This window comes from Poecilia reticulata, chromosome 7, assembly GCF_904066995.2.
Source record: "Poecilia reticulata chromosome 7, P_reticulata-male-v2, whole genome shotgun sequence".
NCBI classification, from domain to species: domain Eukaryota; kingdom Metazoa; phylum Chordata; class Actinopteri; order Cyprinodontiformes; family Poeciliidae; genus Poecilia; species Poecilia reticulata.
The window spans coordinates 31,938,852-31,963,991 of NC_088836.1; the positions used below are offsets into that span (position 1 = coordinate 31,938,852).

A 25,140-nucleotide genomic window follows, 5' to 3' on the forward strand; every position below is an offset into this window, starting at 1 on the left:
ATTACAAAGCACACAGCCGTTCATCATTTATTTAATTAATTTATATAACTATACAAACACAAAAAATAATGATTAATACAGAATAATATATATTGGATAACCTAATATAAATTATCTGTCGGCTGTTTTCCAGAGTTCCAGCTTCAGAGTGATTCAAATCGAGTCTAAACTCTGATGTGAGATTCATCAGTGAATCGTCTCTCTTTATAGATTCTCCCTCTTCTTCCTCACATCGTGTCTTTAGGAAACCTTCAAAACAAAAACGGAAGATTTGGGATGTATCTTACTAGTGAGAGAATTACATATAAATAATAGTCTTTACCACCTGTGTAAACTTTGCTGGTGAATGTTATAACACATAATATAAGTTTTATAATATGTGTTACATTGTTTCATTTCTAATATAGGCTCTTGTGTCAGATAATCTAAGTCAATGTTAGAGAATAATTATTTTAGATTTACAGAATCTCAGTTATCCTTCATAGCGGCTGAACCCGTATTACACCGAGCACTGTAGCTAATATTAGCTGGTATCTCACCGGTGGACATAAATACAGTAAAGTAATATTCTAATCACAATATATACACAATAATATGTCCATCTTACTTGTGAAATGTTGTCTGTGGAGCCTCACATCAATAGTCCATCGATCAGAACAACAATGTCCTCAGTGCTGAGGCATCTTCTGCTGTTTGGTTGAACAAAGTAGGAGGGATGACCTCTCCAAGATGGCCGCCCTAAATCTCATCAGCGACAATAGGCGAGAGCGGCCATGAGGCGTCTATTCCTATATTATGTCTGGTTTCCCCCCCTGATCCTCTCCCTCCTGCTCTGCAGGTTCTAGATGAGCCTCTAGTCCAGAACCGCTGATCCAAATGACTGAATGACCATCAGGTGCTGCAGAAGCTTGTTAATCACCCAGAGATAGAAACCAGGTGTGTCAGAAGGAAACACCTGGAACATGGAGGACAGGTGTTCTGTTGATCAGTTCTACTCTTAAATCCTGCAGTAATGCGCACATCGATGCTACGTCACATACTGCTTGCTCAGCAGATTTCTTATAAATACGTCCTACCTGTTACGGTAAGTTTTATTTATTTTATACCTGGCTTTCATTAAGCTGCTCTATTACGTAATGTTTTTAGTTTACATTTCTTCTTTTAGATCAGTCACTCTTTAGCATTTTATCAGAAACTGCAGTTTCACTATGTAGAAATGACATTAGATACTTAGCCACCCTGAACAGCAGCACTTAGTTTATATAAGTGCTGCTGTTCAGCACTTATATAAACTAATCTAATCTAACTAACATTAGATTAGTTTTCTTTCTTTTCTCTTTTTTTCCTTTGGTTTGTTATTTTCTTTGTATTTCATTTTAATTCATGTAAACACTTTGAATTGCCTTGTTGCTGAAAATGTGCTGTATAAATAAGATTACCTGACATGACAGCAGCTTGTAAATATATTTATAAATGGTTTTAGTTTGCCGTCTGCAATATCGTTACTGTAAACAAGTTATTGTTTGGCGTTTAATCAGGACAAAATACGTTGTTTTGTGGCTATTTTGTCCTTATACTTAGTAACTGAAGGGGGATACCAGCTGAGGTTTATCTGCCTCATGATGCGTTTACAGACCCTTAGAAAGTGGGACGTTTCATCTCTCCTCAGGTCCCAACGGGGAAACATGGCGCCTCATTTTTCTGAACAGACGAAGCCTGCAGAGGTTTCAACTTAGAGTTTAATCAGAAACTCCCAGCAAAGCATTTTATCCATAATCATTGAGGGCAGAAGAGACTAGAGAGAAATGTTTTTAAAAAGTACAAAAATCACAAAGAAAATGCAACAACAGCTGTAAAACCCACAACGTGAAACGCCTCAGAGTAGAACAGAAAGACCCGAAGCTTTAAAATGAACTTCCTGAGAGAAAACCGGCTCCTTTGTTTACAACTATTAATTCACCTGGAGGCACCAAACCCTGATGATGCAGATTCTACACCAACTAGGAATTAATTGGGAAGCACAATAAATGGCACAATAAATATGGAATATGTTTCGATGAAACAAATCTGTACTTCATGAACCGATCAGTTTTTCTGGATAAGTGAGGCAGGAAGCTGACGGCCGAGCCAACCAGTGGAATTACTCCAAGTTATGGAGTCAAATGTTTCCTGATAACCGGGCAGAAAGAAATATCCCAGTTTTTATTTAGTGACGGGTTTTACTCCCTGATCATGATGTCACTTCCTCCTGGCAGCTTGGATTCATTTCCTGATTGGATGTTTTCTGAGCAGATGTTGCAGCAGTGGAAGATCAGGACTAGGAAGAAAGTGAGTGATTTTATTTTGGCGGGTCAGACCAGGAGCAGCAGCGGGGAGCTTTGCAGTTTGGCTCATGAAGCAGCTGATCTGTAACCATGCCGACCACAGACGGATTCTGCTCAGACTCCCGTCTGGTCCCTGATCCAGTTCCGGAACCGGGTGACCCGGGTGTAGACGCCGGGTTTGTTCCTGAGGGCGCAGCCTTCGCCCCAGCTGACCACGCCCGCCACGAAGACCCGCCCACTGGGGTCGGTGACGGCTAGCAGTCCGCCCGAATCGCCCTGCAGGGGGCGACAGAGGAAACCATGACTAGTTCTGATGAGTCCAAATCCTCTAGCTTAGGTTCTGCAGAGTCCTGATCCACATTCTATTGAAACCATGACATGTTTTCTTTCCTGCTGTCAGCAGGCCCCGCCAACCTGCCCAGTGGGTCCGGTTCTGACCCAGCTGGGCTCCAGGAACCCGGCCTCACCTGACAGGCGTCCACGCCTCCGGCCAGCACCCCAGCGCACAGCATCCGGTCGCTGAGCGGGTCCCGCAGCAGAGTCCGACACACGGTGCTGTTGATGATCCGGACCCGGGCTTTCTGCAGAACCCTGGCGCCAGCACCTGCAGAACACACAAACGGGTCGGGTTCATCGCTGCAACATCGCCTTCTGTCATTACAACGGCTTCGCTTTATTTTTAAAGTTCTTATGGCTCCAACAGCAGCTGGACAGGAAACGCAGTCAGTCAGTCAGTCAGTCAGTCAGTCAGTCAGTCAGTCAGTCAGTCAGTCAGTCAGTCAGTCAGTCAGTCAGTCAGTCAGTCAGTCAGTCAGTCAGTCAGTCAGTCCTCCCTCCCTCCCTCCCTCCCTCCCTCCCTCCCTCTGTAGTAACTGACAGTTCCGCCATGTTGTAGTTCTGACCTGCTGCTCAGGCCTCTCTTTTAACTGAGTCCTGGCCGTAGATAGAACTACAGTGATGGCGTGTTTGTAGTCCTGCTCTGTGTTCTGTTGCCATGGTAATTAATGCCCTGCACCTGCAGGCAGCACAGCGGGTGAGAATTCTGTTTAAACCAGCCTGTTTCTCACGAAAAAGCACTTCAAACAACTCCTTCCTGTTCAGGAACCGGAAGAGAAGAACGGAGAGGAAAACCTGATCCGGATGTTTTTAATGAGTAGGTGTTGGGTCGATGGGAACGTAGAGAACAGCAGCGTTGTTTTGTCCTAAGCAGGTACAGGAGCGCAGACTGTCTCCGTGAACTTTGACCCTTCACAGAATCAACCCGTAGAACCGAAGCGCCTCACCTCCCTCCACCGTGGCGCCCCAGCCGGTGATCCAGGCCTCCTGGCCGGCCGGGAAGTGGTGTGCGGCAGACGGCAGGCAGACGGGCCAGATGTTCTGGTTCAGAACCAGGTCCGGTTCCAGCTCCATCAGGGCGATGTCGCCGTCCAGGCTGACTCGGTCGTAGTCCGGGTGGACCACGATCCGCTTCACCTTCCGCTGCTCCGTCCAGCGGTTGCTCTGGCCCTGCGCGTGCAGCCCCAGCCAGGCGTCCCATCGGTCCGCCGCAGCGTACCTGCGCCATGGATGGAGGTCAAAGGTCAGGACGGTGCAGCGCCACAGAGACAACCTGGAAATCTATGAAGGAATTTTTTTGCCATAACTGGAGAGCACAGCCTGTCAGTCTGAAAGCAGGACTTCATGTTTTTATTCTCTCTGCTCTCTCTGCTCTTTCTGCTCGCGCTCAGAACTCGTCTCTTTGCTCGGATCAAACCTCCACTTGCAAACCTCTCTGCTGGCTTACGAGTCATTTTCCGCTCGTGCTGGAACAGAAAGGTACCGTCACCTGGCAACCTGTCAGCCAATAGAATGCACGTGTTGTAATGGGTGCGTTTGTTTCCTTCTAGTGGGTGAGCCAGTGTGGTTGCTATCAATTGTAGGAACCAGCGCCACCCACTGGAGAAACGACAACCTCAGCTTTCTGCTCTGTGTTACAATAAACATCCACCAGCTGAGCTAACGATCGCTAACGGCTACTGATCGCTAACGGCTAACGATCGCTAACGGCTACTGATCGCTAACGGCTACCGATCGCTAACGGCTACCGATCGCTAACGGCTACTGATCGCTAACGGCTACTGATCGCTAACGGCTACTGATCGCTAACGGCTAACGATCGCTAACGGCTAACGATCGCTAACGGCTAACGATCGCTGATCTGATCTTGGGCAGAAGTTTGTTCACAAAAAAAAAGAAAATGGATCCACAGATCCAACCATGTTATAACATTGTTATAACATTGTTATAACATTGTTATAACAATGTTATAACATAACAATGTTATAACATTGTTATAACATTGTTATGTTATAACATGTTATAACATGAGATCCCTCCCTGTTAGTTAAATAGATGAATATGTTTTCTGTTACATAAACATATATAACAAAGCTCCCTGTCGGATCCTTGTCCTGGTTTTCTCGTGTCGTTGTCCTCCTGCCTTGTCTCCGTCTCATGCTGGTGTCCTAACTACCTGTGCTACCCATCAAGCCGTCCTACCTTGTGACGCGCACATCGATGCTACGTCACAATCCGCTGACTCGGCAGGTTTCTCATCATCCTACCTGTGGAAGATTAAGGTTTATGTTTTAATTGATTATATTTACTCCTGGCTCTATAGCCCTGTTCCTGTACTTTAAAATATTTTAGTTGAATTTCACTGTTTTTATTAAACCTGGCTAAATAATGTTGGCAGCGATACTATGTGGGACTGAAGCTGAAATATTAGTGTCTATTAATCATAAACCATCATTTCAGAGACACATTGTGGCTGAAAACAGACATGAAGGAGTGGCGGTGATCTGTGTTTGTGTTTAATTTCAATAAAAACCTGTTTCCCATCTGATACTGATTCATGCTTACAAACACCTCTGTACTTAAAATGTTTTTGAAAAGGCAGCATATTCCAATAATTAGTACAAACATCCACAGGTTTTCATTTTAAACGGGTAGGATATTCAGATGAAGGAAGTGATCTTCTTGCTGCCAGAGTTGACTTCTGGCAGCTGAAGGAGGAACAGCTTATCCTGCTCTCTCCCGTCCTTACTGATAACTTTGCTTGTGGATTATTTTTAAAGTCACAATTTTTATGGTTTTATTCACATTATCGACATCATAACTGGATTACTTCAAACCTAAAGACCAGGAGATTTTCTCACTTTTATTTTTACCTCACTTTTCTTCACCTCCAAGTTGAACTAGGGCAAAATGCCCCCGTTCGACCCCAAGGACATTAGCAGTATTCTACAACGACTTCAGTTTTTAGAAACAAAGATTCAACGGCTGGAGGTGAACTTTGAGATCAACGCTACCTGTGGATATGAAACAACTCTTCCTCAAATCAGCGGAGAGGTCGTACACCCCGCACCAAGCAGCTCACCCTGGATCGCTCAGGGAGCCAAGCCGAAACAAAAGTCTCACACTGCAGATCCCATGAGACGACTAACGGGGAGAACCCCTCACCTGGATGAATCAGCGTGGCCGGCTCTGAGCCGAAACCCACCTTCAACCTCCACACCTGTTCCGTCAAAGAATAGCAAACAAGCAGCTGGAACCAAAACGACTACACCGAGCCCACTCCCAAGGACAAAGCGACCAGCCCAAGCCTCAAAACATCCTGACTCCGTGGGAATCCCACTGAAAAACAGATTTTCTGCACTTCAGCACGAGCCTCTGAGTGAAAATCCACCTTCAAACATCAGCAATGAGGCTAAACCAACGCATCCACCGCACAAAGCTCCGAAGGACAAAGTGACCACCAGGAAACGAAAGTATGCCAAGAGTGCTTATTGTTGGAGATGAGGCAGTAAATGGAATCAGTCATGTTTGCAATCCCAAGAAAACGAGAGTGGTTTCTTTTCCTGGTGTCACTGTATCTGATTTGACCCGCAAAGTGCGCTCACTATCCACTGATCAGCCAAACATGGAGACTTTAGTTGTGCATGTTGGAGCCAACGATCTGGAAAAGCAAAAATCCGAGATTCTGAAAAAGGACTTAATATTTCTGGACACTATGGGAAAATTAAAAACGAAGTTATTTCTCAGTGGTCCAATTCCATCGCCTCAATGGGGAGATGAAAAACATTCCAGGCTGCTTATGATAAACAAATGGCTCATTAAAACCTGCTCTGCCAGCTCAGTGACCTTCATCGATAACCTCTGGATCTACTGGCAGCGCTTCCACCTCTTTGGAAGAGGAGGACGCAATCTTAACAAACACGGAATAAGGCTGCTCACTGCAAACATTTTTCATTTTATCAACAAGAACAACAATGTGACCATCGCTTCAGAAGAACAGGCTCAAGGATGTCTGACTAGGATGGAGCCCTCCACTTATCAGAAGCAAAGTGTCCCAAAACAAACTGATATAACATTGACTGGGAACAGAATGACTGGTTCCCCTCCTCCTTCCCCCATCCCACATCTTTCCCCCCTCCCTTCTCCTTCCACCCTCCCTTCTCCTTCCCCCCTACCTCTCTGCTCCTACACTCACTCACGTTTATTAGAAAGTGACCCACTAAAGAGAGTCGGGCTTCACCTGAGCCGCTTGAAAATGCTGGTGGAGAATTCAGGTCAGAGAGAAAGACGGACGGACTCTTTCTCCTCCCAGCTGGATAGTATGGATCAACATGTTCGCCTCGGCACAACTCTCACTTCATCTAAGCCACCTGCCTCTGACCTCCCTGAAGATCCAGCACTCCGCATTTCTGAGGTCTGAGACGGGGTCCAGATATTATCCTTACACCGTCTCCTCCAGAATGTGTCTGGCCCCCAACATTGCGTAGCAGGACAATACCTGTCCGGATCACTACAAGAACAGTTACAAAAAACAGTGGTCTTAATTCAAACCTCAGACTGATCCCCTGTCTAAAGGAACCTCAGACTGAAGAGCTTTCAGCCTCCGAGTCACTTAAACTGGCTCTTTTAAATACCAGATCTCTCTGTTCTAAAGCTCTATTAATTAATGATTTCATCACTGAGCATAATATTGATGTTTTATTTCTGACAGAAACATGGCTGAATGACAATAATGAAGCAATCGTACTAATTGAATCAACGCCTCCTATGTACAATTTTTTAAGTGAAAATAGAAAACACAAAAAAGGAGGCTTCAATATTTAAGAATACCATAAACTGTAGTAAAATCTCTTTGGGTAATTTTATGTCTTTTGAATATCTTGGAATCGAGGTAAAAGGCCACAAATGAACTTTGACACTAACTCTATACAAAACACCAACATATGTGGAAAATTTCTTTGCGGACTTGAATGAGCTTCTATCTCTCATATGTATTGATTACGATTGTTTGATAATTGTCGGTGATTTCAACATTCATGTTGACAACCTGAAGACCGAGGGGCTAAAAAGCTCTGTAATATATTAGAGAATTTTGGTTTAACACAACATGTCAAACAAGCAACACACACTCAGGGACACACACTGGACCTGGTTATCAGTCAGGGTGTGAATATTTCCAATGTCTCTGTAACTGATACCCTGTCGGATCATTTTGCTGTTTTCTTTGACAGTTCTTTATCCGTTAACCCACTTGACAAACAGCTACTATCACAAAACGTACTTTCACAGAAAACACAGCAGAAACATTTAATCAAATCTACTCTTCTTCCTCACTCTTAAGTTATAGTGACGTAGATAAGTTGGTGGATGATTTTCAGTGCAAACTTTCAGATATCATTGATTACATTGCCCCCACTAAAGTGAAGGTTGTGACTGGTAGGAAGAAATCTCCATGGAGAAATGCACAAGTAGTTCAATCTGCAAGACAACTCTGCCGTAGGGCCGAACGGAAATGGCGTAAAGGTCAACTGCACGTTTATTATGACATCTACAAGGAAAGACTACGTAACTATCACACAACACTAAACATGCGAGAGAAGCTTTCTTTGCAGATGTCATAAACAAAAACATTAACAATGCTCGAGCTTTATTTGCCACTGTTGACAGGCTCACAAATCCTCCAATGACGTTACCACCTGAACTTCAATCTATTGCCGCCTGCAACAAGTTTTCAGTTTCTTTTCAGAGAAAATTCAAAAGATCAGAGGATTAATCTCATCCACTCCAAAGACAGTACTAATGCTGGCCCAAACAAAACAAATGCAGGAAAAATGACCCAATTTCTACTACTAAATTATAAAACCCTAGAAGAAATTATAAGTCAATTAAGCTCCAGTTCCTGCTGTCTGGATGTCCTACCCACACATTTCTTTAAGAAAGTCCTGCCTGTTGTTGCTAATGATCTGATCCAAATAGTAAACTCATCGCTCTCTTCAGGTGTTTTCCCCCAGGCTTTGAAAACAGCAGTTATCAAACCACTTATAAAAAAGAACAATCTAGACAAATCCCTACTGCAGAATTACAGGCCGACCTCTGACCTGCCATTCATCAGCAAAATTATTGAAAAAGCTGTTTTTAAGCAATTAAATAACTTCCTAACAATAACAAACTGCTTTGACTCCTTCCAGTCTGGTTTTCATGCTCACCACAGCACGGAGTCGGCCCTTGTAAAAGTGTTCAATGACATCCATATAAATACAGACTGTGGGAGAACCACAGTGCTGGTTCTGTTGGACCTCAGTGCAGCTTTCGACACTGTTGACCACGACATTTTACTGAACCGGCTGGAGAGTTGGGTCGGACTCTCCGGTCCAGTGCTCAACTGGTTTGAATCTTACATAAAGAACAGGGATTTCTTTGTTTCAATTGGAAACTTCTCATCAGAGAGGTCAAAGGTCACATGTGGGGTACCCCAAGGTTCAATCCTAGGACCCCTTCTTTTCAATATTTATATGCTCCCACTGGCAAAGATTATAACAGGACATAGGATTAGCTACCACAATTATGCGGATGATACACAGCTCTACATCACGATGTCACCAGGTGACTCTGAACCCATCCAATCACTGAATAGATGCTTAGAACAGATCAATGTGTGGATGTGCCAAAACTTTCTCCAGCTAAACAGAAACAAAACTGAAGTTATTATCTTTGGACCTAAAGAGGAGCGAACCAGAATCAATGCACAGCTTCAGTTATTACAACTAAAAACCAGCGATCAGGCCCGAAACCTGGGAGTAGTGATGGACTCTGACCTGAACCTTCAGAGCCACATTAAGACAGTCACAAAGTCGGCCTTCTATCACCTGAAGAACATCTCTAGGATTAGAGGACTTATGTCTCAGCGCGATCTAGAGAAACTCATCCATGCATTTATCTTTAGCCGCATTGATTACTGCAACAGCGTCTTCACAGGTCTGACTAATAAATCAATCAAACAGCTGCAGCTGATCCAGAATGCTGCTGCTCGGGTTCTCACTAAAACCAGGAAGATAGAGCACATAACACCAGTTTTAAAGTCCCTACACTGGCTCCCTGTAGCTCAGAGAATAGACTTTAAAATACTGATGTTAGTTTATAAATCTCTGAACGGTTTAGCACCACAATACCTTAAAGATCTGTTATTACTGTACCAACCGTCTAGACCCCTCAGATCTTCTGGTTCTGGTCTGCTCTGCATCCCCAGAACCAGAACCAGACGAGGAGAAGCAGCATTCAGTTTCTACGCACCACAGATTTGGAACAAACTTCCAGAAAACTGTAAAACAGCTGAAACACTGGGTGCCTTTAAATCTCAACTTAAAACCCACCTGTTTAGAGTTGCTTATGGCTAAATTAGGGTTAGAGTGCGGGTTTTGATGTCTTCCATGTTTTTATGTCTTTAATGTTTTTAATTTTTTTTTTTTTTTTTTTTTTTTCTTCTTTCTTTTATGTATGGGGAAGAAAGTGAAAAATGAGGGTGGAAAACGATGAAAATTAAAGTGGAATGGAAATGGAATGGAACCAGTTAAAGTCCGCGGGAGGGCAGACTCCTCTAACTATAAGTTAGTTAAATTCTGTGTGGGACGGCGGCGTCCTCTGGTAAGGGAGTTTGTTTTTTTTTAATTTTTATTTGTTTTTTAATTTTCTCTCTTTCTCACTGTTTGTTTCTGTTTTTATTTTGATTGTGTAAAGCACTTTGAAATGCCTTGCTGCTGAAATGTGCTATACAAATAAAATTTGATTGATTGATTGATTGATTGTGGCTTCGTCGTGTAAATAATTTGCTAAGCTAAGCTAAGCTAAGCTAACTCCTAAGCTTCCACTTCAGTCACTCCAATAATGTTATCCAATATATTTAACATTAACAATCTGCTGCAGTTTGTAAACATGATGTAGCAGTTTTAGACGGGCAGCACAAACAGATGGACATAGCCGTCGATCCGTGCTCTGGCAGAAAATCTGACGAGGTAGCTCAGATAGTCAGAACCACTGGTTCTGAAACATCCATCTGGTCCCGGTGAGCTGGAGAACCCCTGGCTGATCTACCTCCTCTTGTAGTTAAACCCAGCCGGGTTCTGTTGGGCTCGGTTCGGTTCTTACTCGTCCTGGACGCAGTGGGCGGCGGTCAGCAGCCAGCGGCGGCTCAGCACCGAGGCTCCACAGGTGTGACCTTGACCTCTGAAGTGGAGGCTAACCTGCCAGGGCCACTCCCCCTCCCTGGACGCCTGACCGCCCACGATGCGGAGGCTGCGGTACGGCGGCACGCCGCAGTCTGGAGAGAGAGAGAGAGAATGAATGAATGAATGAATGAATTTGTGTGTTGGAGTGAGAGCTGGACCCACCACAGTCGTCCTCGTCCGAGCCGTCCTCGCAGTCCGGCGTGTCGTCACACTCCGGGTTCAGCTTGCTGATGCAGCGGCCGCTGCGGCAGCGGAAGGTGAGATCAGAGCAGGGCAGCTGCAGCGCTGCAGAGCGACAGAGATGACGTCAGAATGACGTCAGCATGACGTCAGAATGACGTCAGCATGACATCAGCATGATGTCAGCATGACATCAGCATGACGTCATCAGCTGCGTTTCCATTTACTATAAAATTGCACAAATTGAAAGTACAACATTTATTTGCAGTTTTGATAATACATGTATTTTGAGAAAAAGGTTTTGCGCCATATTGAAATAATTTATTTTGCAGAACCGCATGGAAACATTTCATTCACATCATGAGTCACGTGATCAGCAGCCGGATGTTGCTACTGGCAGAAACGCTGAAGAAGACGACAGGAAGTGGTCGGAGGACGATGGGTTGTTTCCTCCAGCGTCTCTCTGCGTCTTCGTTCATTAAAGGTTTTGAGTCGTGTTGAATCTATAACTGTGATCTATAAATGGCCGACTCCAGTTTCCCGTAGCCGAGTAGGCGGGGCTTGTTGCTCCAACCCTGGAATCAGACGCTGCCGTCTCCTGATTGGCTGACAGATGATGAGCGCTGACTCCGAGTTATGAATATACACTCACTGGTCGCTTTATTAGGAACACCTGTTCAAGTGCTCATTAACGCTAATGTGGAATCAGCCAATCACAAGGCAGCAACTCGATGCATGTAGGCATGACCGAACCAATCAGTTGAACTGAGTTTTTTACCCTGTGTCCGCTTCGCGCTTTTACCAGGATCTGTTTGTGTTGTTTCGCTTCTCCGAAACGGACAGATGTTTGGTCTGCAACGGTCCTGGGTGTGGAGGGATGAGTTCAGTTTAATGCAGCGCACTGCGCATGTCACGGTCTAGTTAAATCCTGCGCCTTTATTTATTCCTCAAGATAACCTGCCGGCTTTAGACTATAAATGGATCGTTTAGTTTCTCTGGTCTGGAATGAAAGGCTCCGTTTCTTCTGAACCAGACGCTCCAAAGCCTCCGGTCAGAAAGACGCATTCAGAGTCCAGAGCTGATTTTCAGGATTTTTTATTGATTGGTTTCTTTGGGTGAAGTCTAATGCCTGGACATGTGCTCCAGTCAGGGCTGAATTAGAACCGGACAAACCGATGGGCTTTGAATTTTCCCATCGTTTAACTAAACAACCAGTAAAATATTCCGTTAAGGCGACCTGTGGTAGCCACGGCGACCTGTGGTAGCCACGGCGACCTGTGGTAGCCACGGCGACCTGTGGTAGCCACGGCGACCTGTGGTAGCCACGGCGACCTGTGGTAGCCACGGCGACCCGTGGTGGCGGCGGCGGCCACGGCGACCTGCGGCGGCGACCCGCGGCGGTGACCCGCAGTAACCACGGCGACCCGCGGCGGCGACCCGCAGTAACCACGGTGACCTGCTACAGCCCAAACTGAGCATCAAAACGAGAAGACAGGAGACTGTGATGGCTGTTGGCCGGAGTGTCTCAGAAACTACTGATCTACTGGGATTTTCACCCACTGCAATCTCCAGGGTTTACAGAGAAGAGAAAATATCCAGTGAGCAGCAGCTCTGTGGGCCCAAAGGTCTTGTTGATGCCAGAGGTCAGAGGGTCAGAGGAGAACGGACAGACTGGTCTGAACTGATAGAACGGGAACAGAAACTCAAATAACCAGTAGTTACAGAGTTCTAATGAGTGCAGAACACGTCAAACCTTCAGACGGAGGGGCTACAGCAGCAGATGACCTGACCGGCGCCTCCGGTCAGGGACAACAGGGAACTTAGGCTCAGTTCACACAGGACCAGCAAAACTGGACAAGAGAGGATTGGAAAACGTTGCCTGGTCTGATGAGCCTGGATTTCTGCAGCAACATTCAGATGGTCGGGTCAGAATTTGGCATCAGCAACATGAAGAATGGACCCGTCCTGCCTGGTACCGGTGGGTCCGGCTGGCGGTGATGTGGGGATGTTTTCCTGGCACTTTGGGCCCATTAGAACCAACTGAGCATCGAGTCAACGCCACCTGAGTACGAGTCCATCCCTGACGACCTCACTGTACGTCTCCTGATGGATTCAGCAGCACAGACCAGGTTCTGACCTGGTTCTGACCCGTTTCTGGTGTCCTTACATTTCTGACATGTGGACTCGTCGGAGCCGTCGCCGCAGTCGTCTCTGCCGTCGCATCGCAGCGCGTTGGAGACGCAGCGGCTGTTCCTGCAGGAGAACTCTGCGGCGCCGCATTTCCCTGCAGAGAAGAAGAAACGCTGAGCTCAGAGGAACCTCTGGAACCAGAACCGGAACACCGGCGCTGGGCGGGTGTTCGGTTCTGCAGGCTGAGCGGGCCGGCCGCTCGCATCGGTCCAGAGGAATTCCTCACCGCAACCATCTTCGTCAGAGTTATCGCCGCAGTCGTCCACGCCGTCACACATCCAGAACTTTGCCTTGCAGATGTTGTTCTTACACTTCATCTGCATCGGCGCGCAGGCTGCGACAGAAACGAGCTGCATCAGCCCCGCGGTCCGCAGCAGACCAATCAGACTCCATTCAGCCATTCATTCCAGGTCATCCTCGTCATCAATCAGTCAACGCATCAAATTCAGCTCATCACTCCAAGCAGAAAGCCAGCAAGTCGCTGTCAGCACTGATTGCTCCTCCTGGACAGCAGGGGGCGATGCGACCAGCCGTGTGGACTCACTGCAGTCGATCTCATCGCTGTTGTCGCCGCAGTCGTTGAAGCCGTCGCAGCGGAGCATCGTGTTGATGCACAGGTTGGTGCCACACCTGAACTTCCCAGGACAAGCTGCTCAACGAGAGAACCAGCGTCATTATTATCATTATTATGATTATTATCATTATTATCATGATCATTATTATTATCATTATCATTATTATCATGATCATTATCATTATTATCATGATCATTATTATCATTATTATCATGATCATTATTATCATTATTATCTTCATTATTATCATTATTATCATGATCATTATCATTATTATCATGATCATTATTATCATTATTATTATTATTATTATTATTATCATTATTATCATGATGATTATTATTATTATCATGATCATTATTATCATTATTATCATTATTATTATCATGATCATTATTATCATTATTATCATGATCATTATCATTATTATCATGATCATTATTATCATTATTATCATGATCATTATTATCATTATTATCTTCATTATTATCATTATTATCATGATCATTATCATTATTATCATGATCATTATTATCATTATTATCATGATCATTATTATCATGATCATTATCATTATTATCATGATCATTATTATCATTATTATTATCATTATTATCATTATTATTATCATTATCATGATCATCATTATTATCATGATCATTATTATCATTATTATCATGATCATTATCATTATTATCATGATCATTATTATCATTATTATTATCATTATTATTATTATTATCATTATTATCATGATCATTATTATCATTATTATCATGATCATTATTATCATTATTATCTTCATTATTATCATTATTATCATGATCATTATTATCTTCATTATTATCATTATTATCATGATCATTATCATTATTATCATGATCATTATTATCATTATTATCATGATCATTATTATCATTATTATCATGATCATTATCATTATTATCATGATCATTATTATCATTATTATCATGATCATTATTATCATTATTATCTTCATTATTATCATTATTATCATGATCATTATCATTATTATCATGATCATTATTATCATTATTATCATGATCATTATTATCATTATTATCATGATCATTATCATTATTATCATGATCATTATTATCATTATTATTATCATTATTATCATTATTATTATCATTATCATGATCATTATTATTATTATCATGATCATTATTATCATGATCATTATTATTATCATTATTATCATGATCATTATTATCATTATTATCATGATCATTATTATCATTATTATCATGATCATTATCATTATTATCATGATCATTATTATCATTATTATCATGATCATTATTATCATTATTATCATGATCATTATCATTATTATCATGATCATTATTATCATGATCATTATTATCATTATTATCATTATTATTATCATTATCATGATCATTATTATTATTATCATGATCATTATTATCATGATCATTATTATTATCATTATTATCATGATCATTATTATCATTATTATCATGATCATTATTATCATTATTATCATGATCATTATCATTATTATCATGATCATTATTATCATTATTATTATCATTATTATTATTATTATTATCATTATTATCATGATCATTATTATCATTATTATCATGATCATTATTATCATTATTATCATTATCGTGATCATTATCATGATCATTATTATCATTATTATTATTATTATCATGATCATCATTATCATTATCATGATCATTATTATCATTATTATCATGATCATTATTATCATTCTTATTATCATTATTATTATTATCATGATCATTATTATCATGATCATTATTATCATTATTATCTTCATTATTATCATTATTATCATGATCATTATTATCATTATTATTATCATTATTATCATTATCGTGATCATTATCATGATCATTATTATCATTATTATTATTATTATCATGATCATCATTATCATTATTATCATGATCATTATTATCATTATTATCATGATCATTATTATCATTATTATTATCATTATTATTATTATCATGATCATTATTATCATTATTATCATGATCATTATTATCATTATTATCTTCATTATTATCATTACTATCATGATCATTATTATCATTATTATTATCATTATTATCATTATCGTGATCATTATCATGATCATTATTATCATTATTATTATTATTATCATGATCATCATTATCATTATTATCATGATCATTATTATCATTATTATCATGATCATTATCATTATTATCATGATCATTATTATCATTATTATTATTATTATCATTATTATCATGATCATTATTATCATTATTATCTTCATTATTATCATTATTATCATGATCATTATTATCTTCATTATTATCATTATTATCATGATCATTATCATTATTATCATGATCATTATTATCATTATTATTATCATTATTATTATTATTATCATTATCATGATGATTATTATTATTATCATGATCATTATTATCATTATCATTATTATTATCATTATTATCATTATTATCTTCATTATTATCATTATTATCATGATCATTATCATTATTATCATGATCGTTATTATCATTATTATCATGATCATTATTATCATTATTATCGTTATCATTATTATCATGATCATTATTATCATTATTATTATCATTATTATCATTATTATTATCATTATCATGATCATTATTATTATTATCATGATCATTATTATCATTATCATTATTATTATCATTATTATCATGATCATTATTATCATTATCATTATTATCATGATCATTATTATCATTATTATCATGATCATTATCATTATTATCATGATCATTATTATCATTATTATTATCATTATTATTATTATTATCATTATTATCATGATCATTATTATCATTATTATCTTCATTATTATCATTATTATCATGATCATTATTATCATTATTATTATTATCATTATTATCATTATCGTGATCATTATCATGATCATTATTATCATTATTATTATTATTATCATGATCATTATTATCATTATTATCATGATCATTATTATCATTATTATTATTATCATTATCATGATCATTATTATCATTATTATCATCATTATTATCATTATCATGATCATTATTATCATTATTATCATGATCATTATTGTGAAACGATGTGCTTACGGTCGGTGGGGACGAAGGCCTCGTACCGGGCCCTGAAGCCCGGGTAGACGAGCCCCCGGTCCGACCTGAAGCCGACGCTCATCTTGTTGTTCTGGCTGATGAAGACGGAGGATTCTGATTGGCTGCCACACAATCTGGAACAGGAGATCCAGTCGGGTTCTGTGGTCGGTCCATTCAGAACATCCCAGAGGCCAGAAGCTTCCTTACCTTTTCTCGTCAATCGTCACGTAATCATGGAGACACGGCGATCCGTCCTTCCCTACAGCAAACGTCTGGAACTGGACCTTCACAAACCTTCCCTCAGGAACCTGAAGGTAAAAGGACGTCACCGCAACCCGGGGCTGTTTGGGTTTTAGTCCAATAAAAAACATCTTGAGGGTTTTTATCGTTCGTTTCTTCTAAAACCAAGAGGCGGAGCTGCAGGACTCACCTGGAGCTGCAGGACTCACCTGGAGCTGCAGGACTCACCTGGAGCTGCAGGACTCACCTGGAGGGTCCAGCTGCAGTCGGCTTTGGGAGGATAGTTGGCCGGGAAAAACGGCGAGGAGAACGAACCTCGTTCTCCGCTCAGCGTCCCGCCGCAATCTGAGAGAAGGTCAAAGGTCAGACTGGACAGAGAACAGAAGCTACTGACCCCACAACCAGACAGAACCAGGAGGTCCAACAAGAGGAAACCCAAAAACACCAACCGTCTGAGCATCACTGGTGAACTATGAACACAAACCAGTTCACCAGGAGCGAACCGGTTCATCTTACCTCCGCCGGCTGCAGGAACCTGGGAGTAGAAGACTCTGAATCCGGGGAAGTTCTTGTCCTGACTGGTGACCAGCATCAGCAGCATGACGTTCCCAGACGACACGAAGGCCAGGGAGCCTTGCGGGTATCCACACTGCCTGCAGGGGGAGACAGAGAGACCGGGCCCAGACCTTCTAAACAGAAGAAGGAGGAGCTACTTCCTGTTAGAGGAAATGTCTCAGGCATCTGATCCGGAACCAGAGCCTCTGTTTACTCCTCTGACCACGCCCACCAGTGATGTCACTCACCTGCGGTTCAGGCGAGGAAAGAAAAGGCGGGACTCACTCAGTGAGGAGGCGGGGTCGGATGGGAGCCAGCGAGTCGTAGATCTGGATGAAGTCCTGCTCACAGTCGTCCTCCAGGATCAGGGTGTGGAAGTCCAAGCGGACTCTGTGACCCGGGTCGGCTCGGAGCCGCCACTTCTGGGCCATGTTGGGGGCGTAGGGGGCGTTGGGGAACCCGGGAGAATCGATGTGGCCGTTCTTCCTCACGTGGACGCCGATTGGGGCTTTCTCTGAAACATCAACCACGTTTGGATGAACGCTTCTTCCCGGATCCAACCGGATCTCTTCCAGAACCAGACCCATTTCCTGCTCCTGAGCCTCACCATAAGGGCTTCAGAAGAACCAGAACCAAAGTTTTGCTTAAGTATGAAGAGTCTCACCAGACATGTTGGTCCTGGTCAGCCGGGGGTCCAGAGCTGCAAAACACAGCAGAACCTTAATCAGAACCACCAGAACATTTTCCAGATCTGCCAAAGTGTGTGTGGCATCAGCACCGGAATCAGAACCTCTGATACCGGATCCATCTCATCCAAACATCCAAAAACGGTTTTCATGTTAAGAAGCTAATGTTAGCTTGAAAGCTACCACTGAACTGTGGTAGGTTCTGAACGAGTTCAAACCGGATCAGAACATTTCAGGCTAACCAGACCGGTTCTGACCTCCAGACGAGACACTGCTGACCCTCAGCACCGGGTCGGGTCTCAGCAGCCGTCCACGCTGACCTCCTGTCACCTCCAGAGACATCATGGCTTCGTCCAGGGAGGACAGCTGGACGACCGGAAGCTCAAACTCGGACTCGTAATACGCCACCATGCCGTCCGGCTGGCCGTCCCCTTCACTGGAGACACGGAGGGACACGGTCAGCAGGGACGTCTGAAGGAGCGCGTCCCTCCCTTCAGGAGCAGGACGTGTCGGGGACGGACCTGAAAGCCTGCACCGCGGAGTCTCTGTAGAACTTGGCCAGCACCGAGTTCTGGCTGTAGATCTGCTGGAGCTGGAAGACAGAGACCATGAGACAGGAAGCATTTCCCATGATGCTCTGGGGCGGCCGCCTCACCTGCGCCCTGACCTCCTGGGCCAGGCTGCTGAAGCCGCCGCTGCCGGGTTCCTCCAGGTCGGCCCGGAAGGAGCGGCCGTCGATTCCCAGGGAGCCGACGTAGACCTTCGTCACTCGGACGTCTCGGCGCACTGAGGACGGCAGGACAGACGTCACCCGCTTCACTGCTGCAGCTGTCTGACCTCTGGCTGGAGGTCAGACACGGCTCAGGTTCTGGACCGCATCCCTGCAGAACCTCTGCCAGAGACATCTGGACGCCGCGGAGACCTCAGCAGCGTCCAGATCTGACTGGTCCTGGGGTTGACCTTCACGTTTTTAAGGTCGATTACATCATGATAGTCGAGTGACGTCGTCTAGTCGCGGTGATGTCATAGTGATGTAACTACTTGAAGGCTTCATCAGCTATAACCTCTATGGAGTGAAAATGGTCTCAAAATATCTGCATGTGTAATACTGGATTTGTAAACCTTCAAAATAAAATAAACCTTCTACATGTTGATAAAGTGCACAGATCACCTGGTTCACACACTAAACTGAGTTTGTTCGAGTGATATGTGTGTCCATATGAGTGTCCATATGAGTGTCCATATGAGTGTCCATATGTGTCCATATGTGTCCATATGAGTGTCCATATGTGTCCATATGTGTCCATATGAGTGTCCATATGTGTGTCCATATGTGTCCATATGTGTCCATATGTGTCCATATGAGTGTCCATATGTGTCCATATGTGTCCATATGAGTGTCCATATGTGTGTCCATATGTGTCCATATGTGTCCATATGAGTGTCCATATGTGTGTCCATATGTGTCCATATGTGTCCATATGAGTGTCCATATGTGTCCATATGAGTGTCCATATGTGTCCATATGAGTGTCCATATGTGTGTCCATATGTGTCCATATGTGTCCATATGAGTGTCCATATGTGTCCATATGTGTCCATATGTGTCCATATGTGTCCATATGTGTGTCCATATGTGTCCATATGTGTGTCCATATGTGTCCATATGTGTCCATATGAGTGTCCATATGTGTCCATATGTGTCCATATGAGTGTCCATATGAGTGTCCATATGAGTGTCCATATGTGTCCATATGTGTCCATATGTGTCCATATGTGTGTCCATATGTGTCCATATGTGTCCATATGTGTCCATATGAGTGTCCATATATGTGTCCATGTGAGTGTCCATATGTGTGTCCATATGTGTCCATATGTGTCCATATGAGTGTCCATATATGTGTCCATGTGAGTGTCCATATGTGTGTCCATATGTGTCCATATGTGTCCATATGAGTGTCAGGCTGCAGTGCATTCATATCTGTATTTTAGTACCTTTTGCATTTTCTGTTAGACTTAATCCAGAATAATCTAAACTAATTTATAGTCTGGTGACCCATAAGATGTTTGCTTTAATAGCAACATGACTGTAATTAGTTTGTAGATTAATTCTTACATTGATGGTGGATTGTAATTTTTATTTATTCATTTATCATCATCATCATCATCATCATCATCATCATCATCATCATCATCATCATCCCCAGACCTGCAAACAGCACAGTGGAATATTTAACACTAGAAAACGGCACAGAATAAGATTATTGATCCGCTCTGATTGGCTTCTGTTACTGATTTTAAGTTGCATTTTTCATAGACTCTGTGAAAATAATCTCTATTCTCGTGACTTTTTGTTCTCTGGGAAATTATTTTTGATGATAAATACAGAAACAAGCATAAAAATCAAAACATCTACAATAGTGATGGTTAATATTAATGATAAAATAATAGTCAGTGCAAAGTAGCCTGCAAAGCTTTGGTGGGGGGCCTGGATAAAGGCGGGGGGGGGGGGCAGGGGGGGTAGGGGGGTGGGGGGGTGGGGCTGTGCCAAAAGGGTGAGAAACACTGGCGTAGGAGGTTATTTTATTTTTAAGGTTTACAAATCCAGTATTGCACATGCAGATATTTTGAGACTATTTTCACTCCATAGACCCAGATCTTATTGAGAATGAACCACCTCCCAGAAAACACCTGTAGTTTAGTGTCTGACCACCAGAGGGCGATATTGGACAAACTGTGCTAGCCGTCTCATTTTCACAACTTCAAACTGTTTATAACAGAACTGATGACTTTTGATGACCTCATAAACATTTCTGCACCGATTCGTCAACTAGCCGCGATCACGTGACGAAAATGATTTTTCCAAGAAAATGAAATAAGATAAACTAGGTGAGTTTGTCAGAAAGCTCAAATTGTATAAAAATGTAAATAATTTACCAAAGAGAAACTGAAAATTTCAGCATAGGCTCCCGCAATAGGGGCGCTGGTGGTTAGCACAGTGCTGGTGGTTAGCGCGGTGGTTAGCGCTGTGCTGGCGGTTAGCGCTGCGCGGCGGTTAGCGTGGTGCTGGTGGTTAGCGCGGTGGTTAGTGCGGTGCTGGCGGTTAGCGCTGCGCGGCGGTTAGCGCGGCGCTGGTGGTTAGCACGGCGCTGGTGGTTAGCGCGGTGGTTAGCGCTGCGCGGTGGTTAGCGCGGTGCTGGCGGTTAGCGCGGTGGTTAGCGCTGCGCGGCGGTTAGCGCTGCGCGGCGGTTAGCGCGGTGCTGGCGGTTAGCGCGGTGGTTAGCGCTGCGCGGCGGTTAGCGCGGTGCTGGTGGTTGGCGCGGTGGTTAGCGCGGTGGTTAGCGCTGCGCGGCGGTTAGCGCGGTGCTGGTGGTTGGCGCGGTGGTTAGCGCGGTGCTGGCGGTTAGCGCGGTGGTTAGCGCTGCGCGGCGGTTAGCGCGGCGGTTAGCGCAGCGGTTAGCGCTGCGCGGCGGTTAGCGCGGCGGTTAGCGCGGCGGTTAGCGCGGCGGTTAGCGCGGCGGTTAGCGCGGCGGTTAGCGCGGCGGTTAGCGCGGCGGTTAGCGCTGCGCAGCGGTTAGCGCGGTGCTGGTGGTTAGCGCGGCGGTTAGGGGGTCAGGGGGATCTGATTGGCCCTCTGTCAGTCGGCCAATCAGAGCAGAGGCCCGTTCCCAGGAAGTGACTCACGGTGGAAGCGCCACACCAGCAGTCCGGTCAGCAGAGTCACGGCGCCGGCGCCGACCAGGAGGCCCAGTCCGGCCCACAGCCGGCGCCGGCGACCCGGGTTCTTCTCCACGTCCCGCCAGTCCAGCGTCTGCAGGAACTGGTCCCTGACGTCCTGCAGGGACAGAGGACACGTTAGGAACTGGGGAGCTGACCTCTGACCTCTGACTGATCCACTACAGGTCAACACGTCCTGACCAGAACCACCAGAACCATCAGAACCACCAGAACCATCAGAACCATCAGAACCATCAGAACCAGAACCACCAGAACCACTGGACCCATCAGAACCATCAGAACCAAATGAACCACCAGAACCATCAGAACCACTGGACCCATCAGAACCAAATGAACCACCAGAACCACCAGAACCACTGGACCCATCAGAACCATCAGAACCAAATGAACCACCAGAACCATCAGAACCACTGGACCCATCAGAACCATCAGAACCACCAGAACCATCAGAACCACTGGACCCATCAGAACCACCAGAACCATCAGAACCACCAGAACCATCAGAACCACTGGACCCACCAGAACCATCAGAACCACTGGACCCACCAGAACCATCAGAACCACCAGAACCATCAGAACCACTGGACCCATCAGAACCACCAGAACCATCAGAACCACCAGAACCATCAGAACCACTGGACCCACCAGAACCATCAGAACCACTGGACCCACCAGAACCATCAGAACCACCAGAACCATCAGAACCACTGGACCCATCAGAACCATCAGAACCATCAGAACCACCAACTTGACTGGACTTCAGTTTCTGGACCATAAAACTTTTCCGTTTCTTACTCTGAGGTTCCTTTCAGTTCTGGTTCTGGTTCTGGTTCTGGAAAGGTTCCCAGTCTGACCCGTTCTGCTGGTGTTGCCTGCTGACCCACCCAGCTGCTGCTGCCACCCTTGGTGACTCACGGCCCGACCCGGTCCGACCCGGTCCGATCGGTCGGATGCTTCCTGACACACCGAGGCTGAGAGCAGAACCGTCCACATAAATGTTCTGGTTCTGGTTCGGTTCAGGAACATCAGAATTCCTCACAATCAGAACCAGCAGAACCGATGATCCGTTCCACACTGCTGATCCTCTAACAGGAAGTGAAGTCAGACCTGAACAGGAACCCAGCAGAACCTCTGAGCAGAACTTTCAGAGTTCTGGTTCTGGGAGGAACCGCGGTGCTGCTCGGATCAGAACCGGCTGAGGTTCAAATAGCTCAGGAAGTTCTAACAGAACCTGAGGGGTTGGACTTTCTGCTTCTCATCAGAACCAGCAGAGCAGACATGAACATCTGATCAGAACCAGAGAGAAACTGACCCGGTTCGGACGCGACAGGAAGCAGCAGCTTCCATCTCAGATGAAGCTGTGACGTCATGAAAGGTAACAGGTGTCGGACTCACCTGAGTCGGATTGAACTTCTGTCCAGAATACAGCGGGTCCATCACCCCTCGGTTCCGGTTCTGACGGCCCGGTTCTTTCGTCAAACTTTGCGGAGGTTCGTCAGTTCTGCCGGTCAAACGGTTCCGCTCACATAGCGGCGGCGGCGGCGGCGGAGCTGAAAGGGGGGAGACCCTTTGAACCGCCAGAACTTCAGAGTTCTGACCCAGAGAGTCGGTTCTGATCGATTGGGTTCAGGAGCTGGGTTCGGAACCTGTAACTGAGCGCAGAGAGCAGCAGGGGGCGGAGCCTGCTGGACACACCTGAGCTCCCAGCAGCCTTTGCGGGACACCCGCTTGCTGTTGTTCCTCACCTGTTCCGGTCCAGCGGTTCCGTTCAGAGACACGGAGCAGGTTCGGACTCAGAACGACCGGAACCGCTGCTGCGGATCCAGAAAAAGAGCTCAAATAGGAGTACCGGAATCGGTACCGGTCCAGATTTCACCTGGAAAACATGTGAGCTGCATCATCATCATCATCATCATCATCATCATCATCATCATCATCATCATCATCATCATCATCATCATCATCACGGTTCAGCTGCTGATCCTCCTGACCCGGTTCTGATTCTAGTGGAATTTCTCCTGGCACCAGAACCGCCGGAGGACAAGAACCATCAGACCCAGCTGGTTCCGGTTCTGATGGTCCCGGTTCTGATGGTTCCGGTTCTGATGGTTCTGGTTCTGATGGTTCTGATGGTTCTGGTTCTGATGGTTCTGGTTCTGATGGTTCTGGTTCTGATGGTTCTGATGGTTCTGGTTCTGATGGTTCTGATGGTTCTGATGGTTCTGATGGTTCTGGTTCTGATGGTTCTGATGGTTCTGGTTCTGATGGTTCTGATGGTTCTGGTTCTGATGGTTCTGGTTCTGATGGTTCTGATGGTTCTGGTTCTGATGGTTCTGATGGTTCTGATGGTTCCGGTTCTGAGCAGCTCTCAGAGTTTATGGAGGAAAAAATGCTGGAAACCTCAGAAAATATCAAAGTTTTAAATATTTAATGTTTCTGTAATTATTTGTCCAAAAATGTAAAAACTTCCTGCAGATCAAAGCGAAAGTCAAACAGGTTCTATGGAACTCCACTCAGACCAAAACTGCTGTTTCTGTTTGTTCCGTACGGAAGAAGCAGGCTGCTGATTGGCTGCCTGGCTGGTGAGAAACCAGGTGAACCGAGCTGCAGAACGCTACAGGTAGCACTGAAATTAATTAACTAATTAAGGGAATTACTAGACAAAAAACTTTAATTATAAATCAACCAGAAAATAAGCAAATAAAATAATCTAAATTCTAAGATTTAACTGAAAGCAGAGAAATGGCCCCTACAGCAGAGAAATGGCCCCTACAGCAGAGAAATGGCCCCTACAGCAGAGAAATGGCCCCTACAGCAGAGAAATGGCCCCTACAGCAGAGAAATGGCCCCTACAGCAGAGAAATGGCCCCTACAGCAGATAAATGGCCCCTACAGCAGAGAAATGGCCCCTACAGCAGAGAAATGGCCCCT

General features: G+C 44.2%; 1 protein-coding gene across 1 annotated transcript; it reads right to left on the bottom strand.

Moving 5' to 3' along the window:
- Positions 1 to 1,721: 1,721 nt before the first annotated feature.
- On the bottom strand, positions 1,722 to 23,883 carry LOC103460238 (suppressor of tumorigenicity 14 protein-like). The gene is made up of 19 exons (XM_081609462.1): positions 23,605 to 23,883; positions 22,156 to 22,306; positions 19,128 to 19,258; positions 18,994 to 19,064; positions 18,730 to 18,908; positions 18,451 to 18,486; positions 18,072 to 18,300; positions 17,748 to 17,884; positions 17,479 to 17,576; positions 17,199 to 17,299; positions 16,992 to 17,125; positions 13,797 to 13,901; positions 13,479 to 13,586; positions 13,230 to 13,346; positions 11,045 to 11,167; positions 10,803 to 10,974; positions 3,608 to 3,879; positions 2,792 to 2,928; positions 1,722 to 2,600 (listed from the first exon to the last, which is right to left on the bottom strand). The coding sequence occupies exons 1-19, from the start codon at positions 23,644 to 23,646 to the stop codon at positions 2,439 to 2,441; spliced, it is 2,505 nt and encodes an 834-aa protein (XP_081465588.1). The 5' UTR covers positions 23,647 to 23,883; the 3' UTR covers positions 1,722 to 2,438.
- Positions 23,884 to 25,140: the final 1,257 nt, after the last annotated feature.

What these genes read in the sequence shown, in the direction of transcription:
- LOC103460238 (XM_081609462.1), bottom strand. Translation starts at nt 23,646, where the DNA reads ATGGACCCGCTGTATTCTGGACAGAAGTTCAATCCGACTCAG. An exon ending in CTCGGACGAGGACGACTGTG is followed by an intron (nt 10,975 to 11,044) that starts GTGGGTCCAGCT and finishes CTCTCTCTCCAG; the next exon opens with ACTGCGGCGTGCCGCCGTAC. An exon ending in GAGGCGTGGACGCCTGTCAG is followed by an intron (nt 2,601 to 2,791) that starts GTGAGGCCGGGT and finishes CGCCCCCTGCAG; the next exon opens with GGCGATTCGGGCGGACTGCT.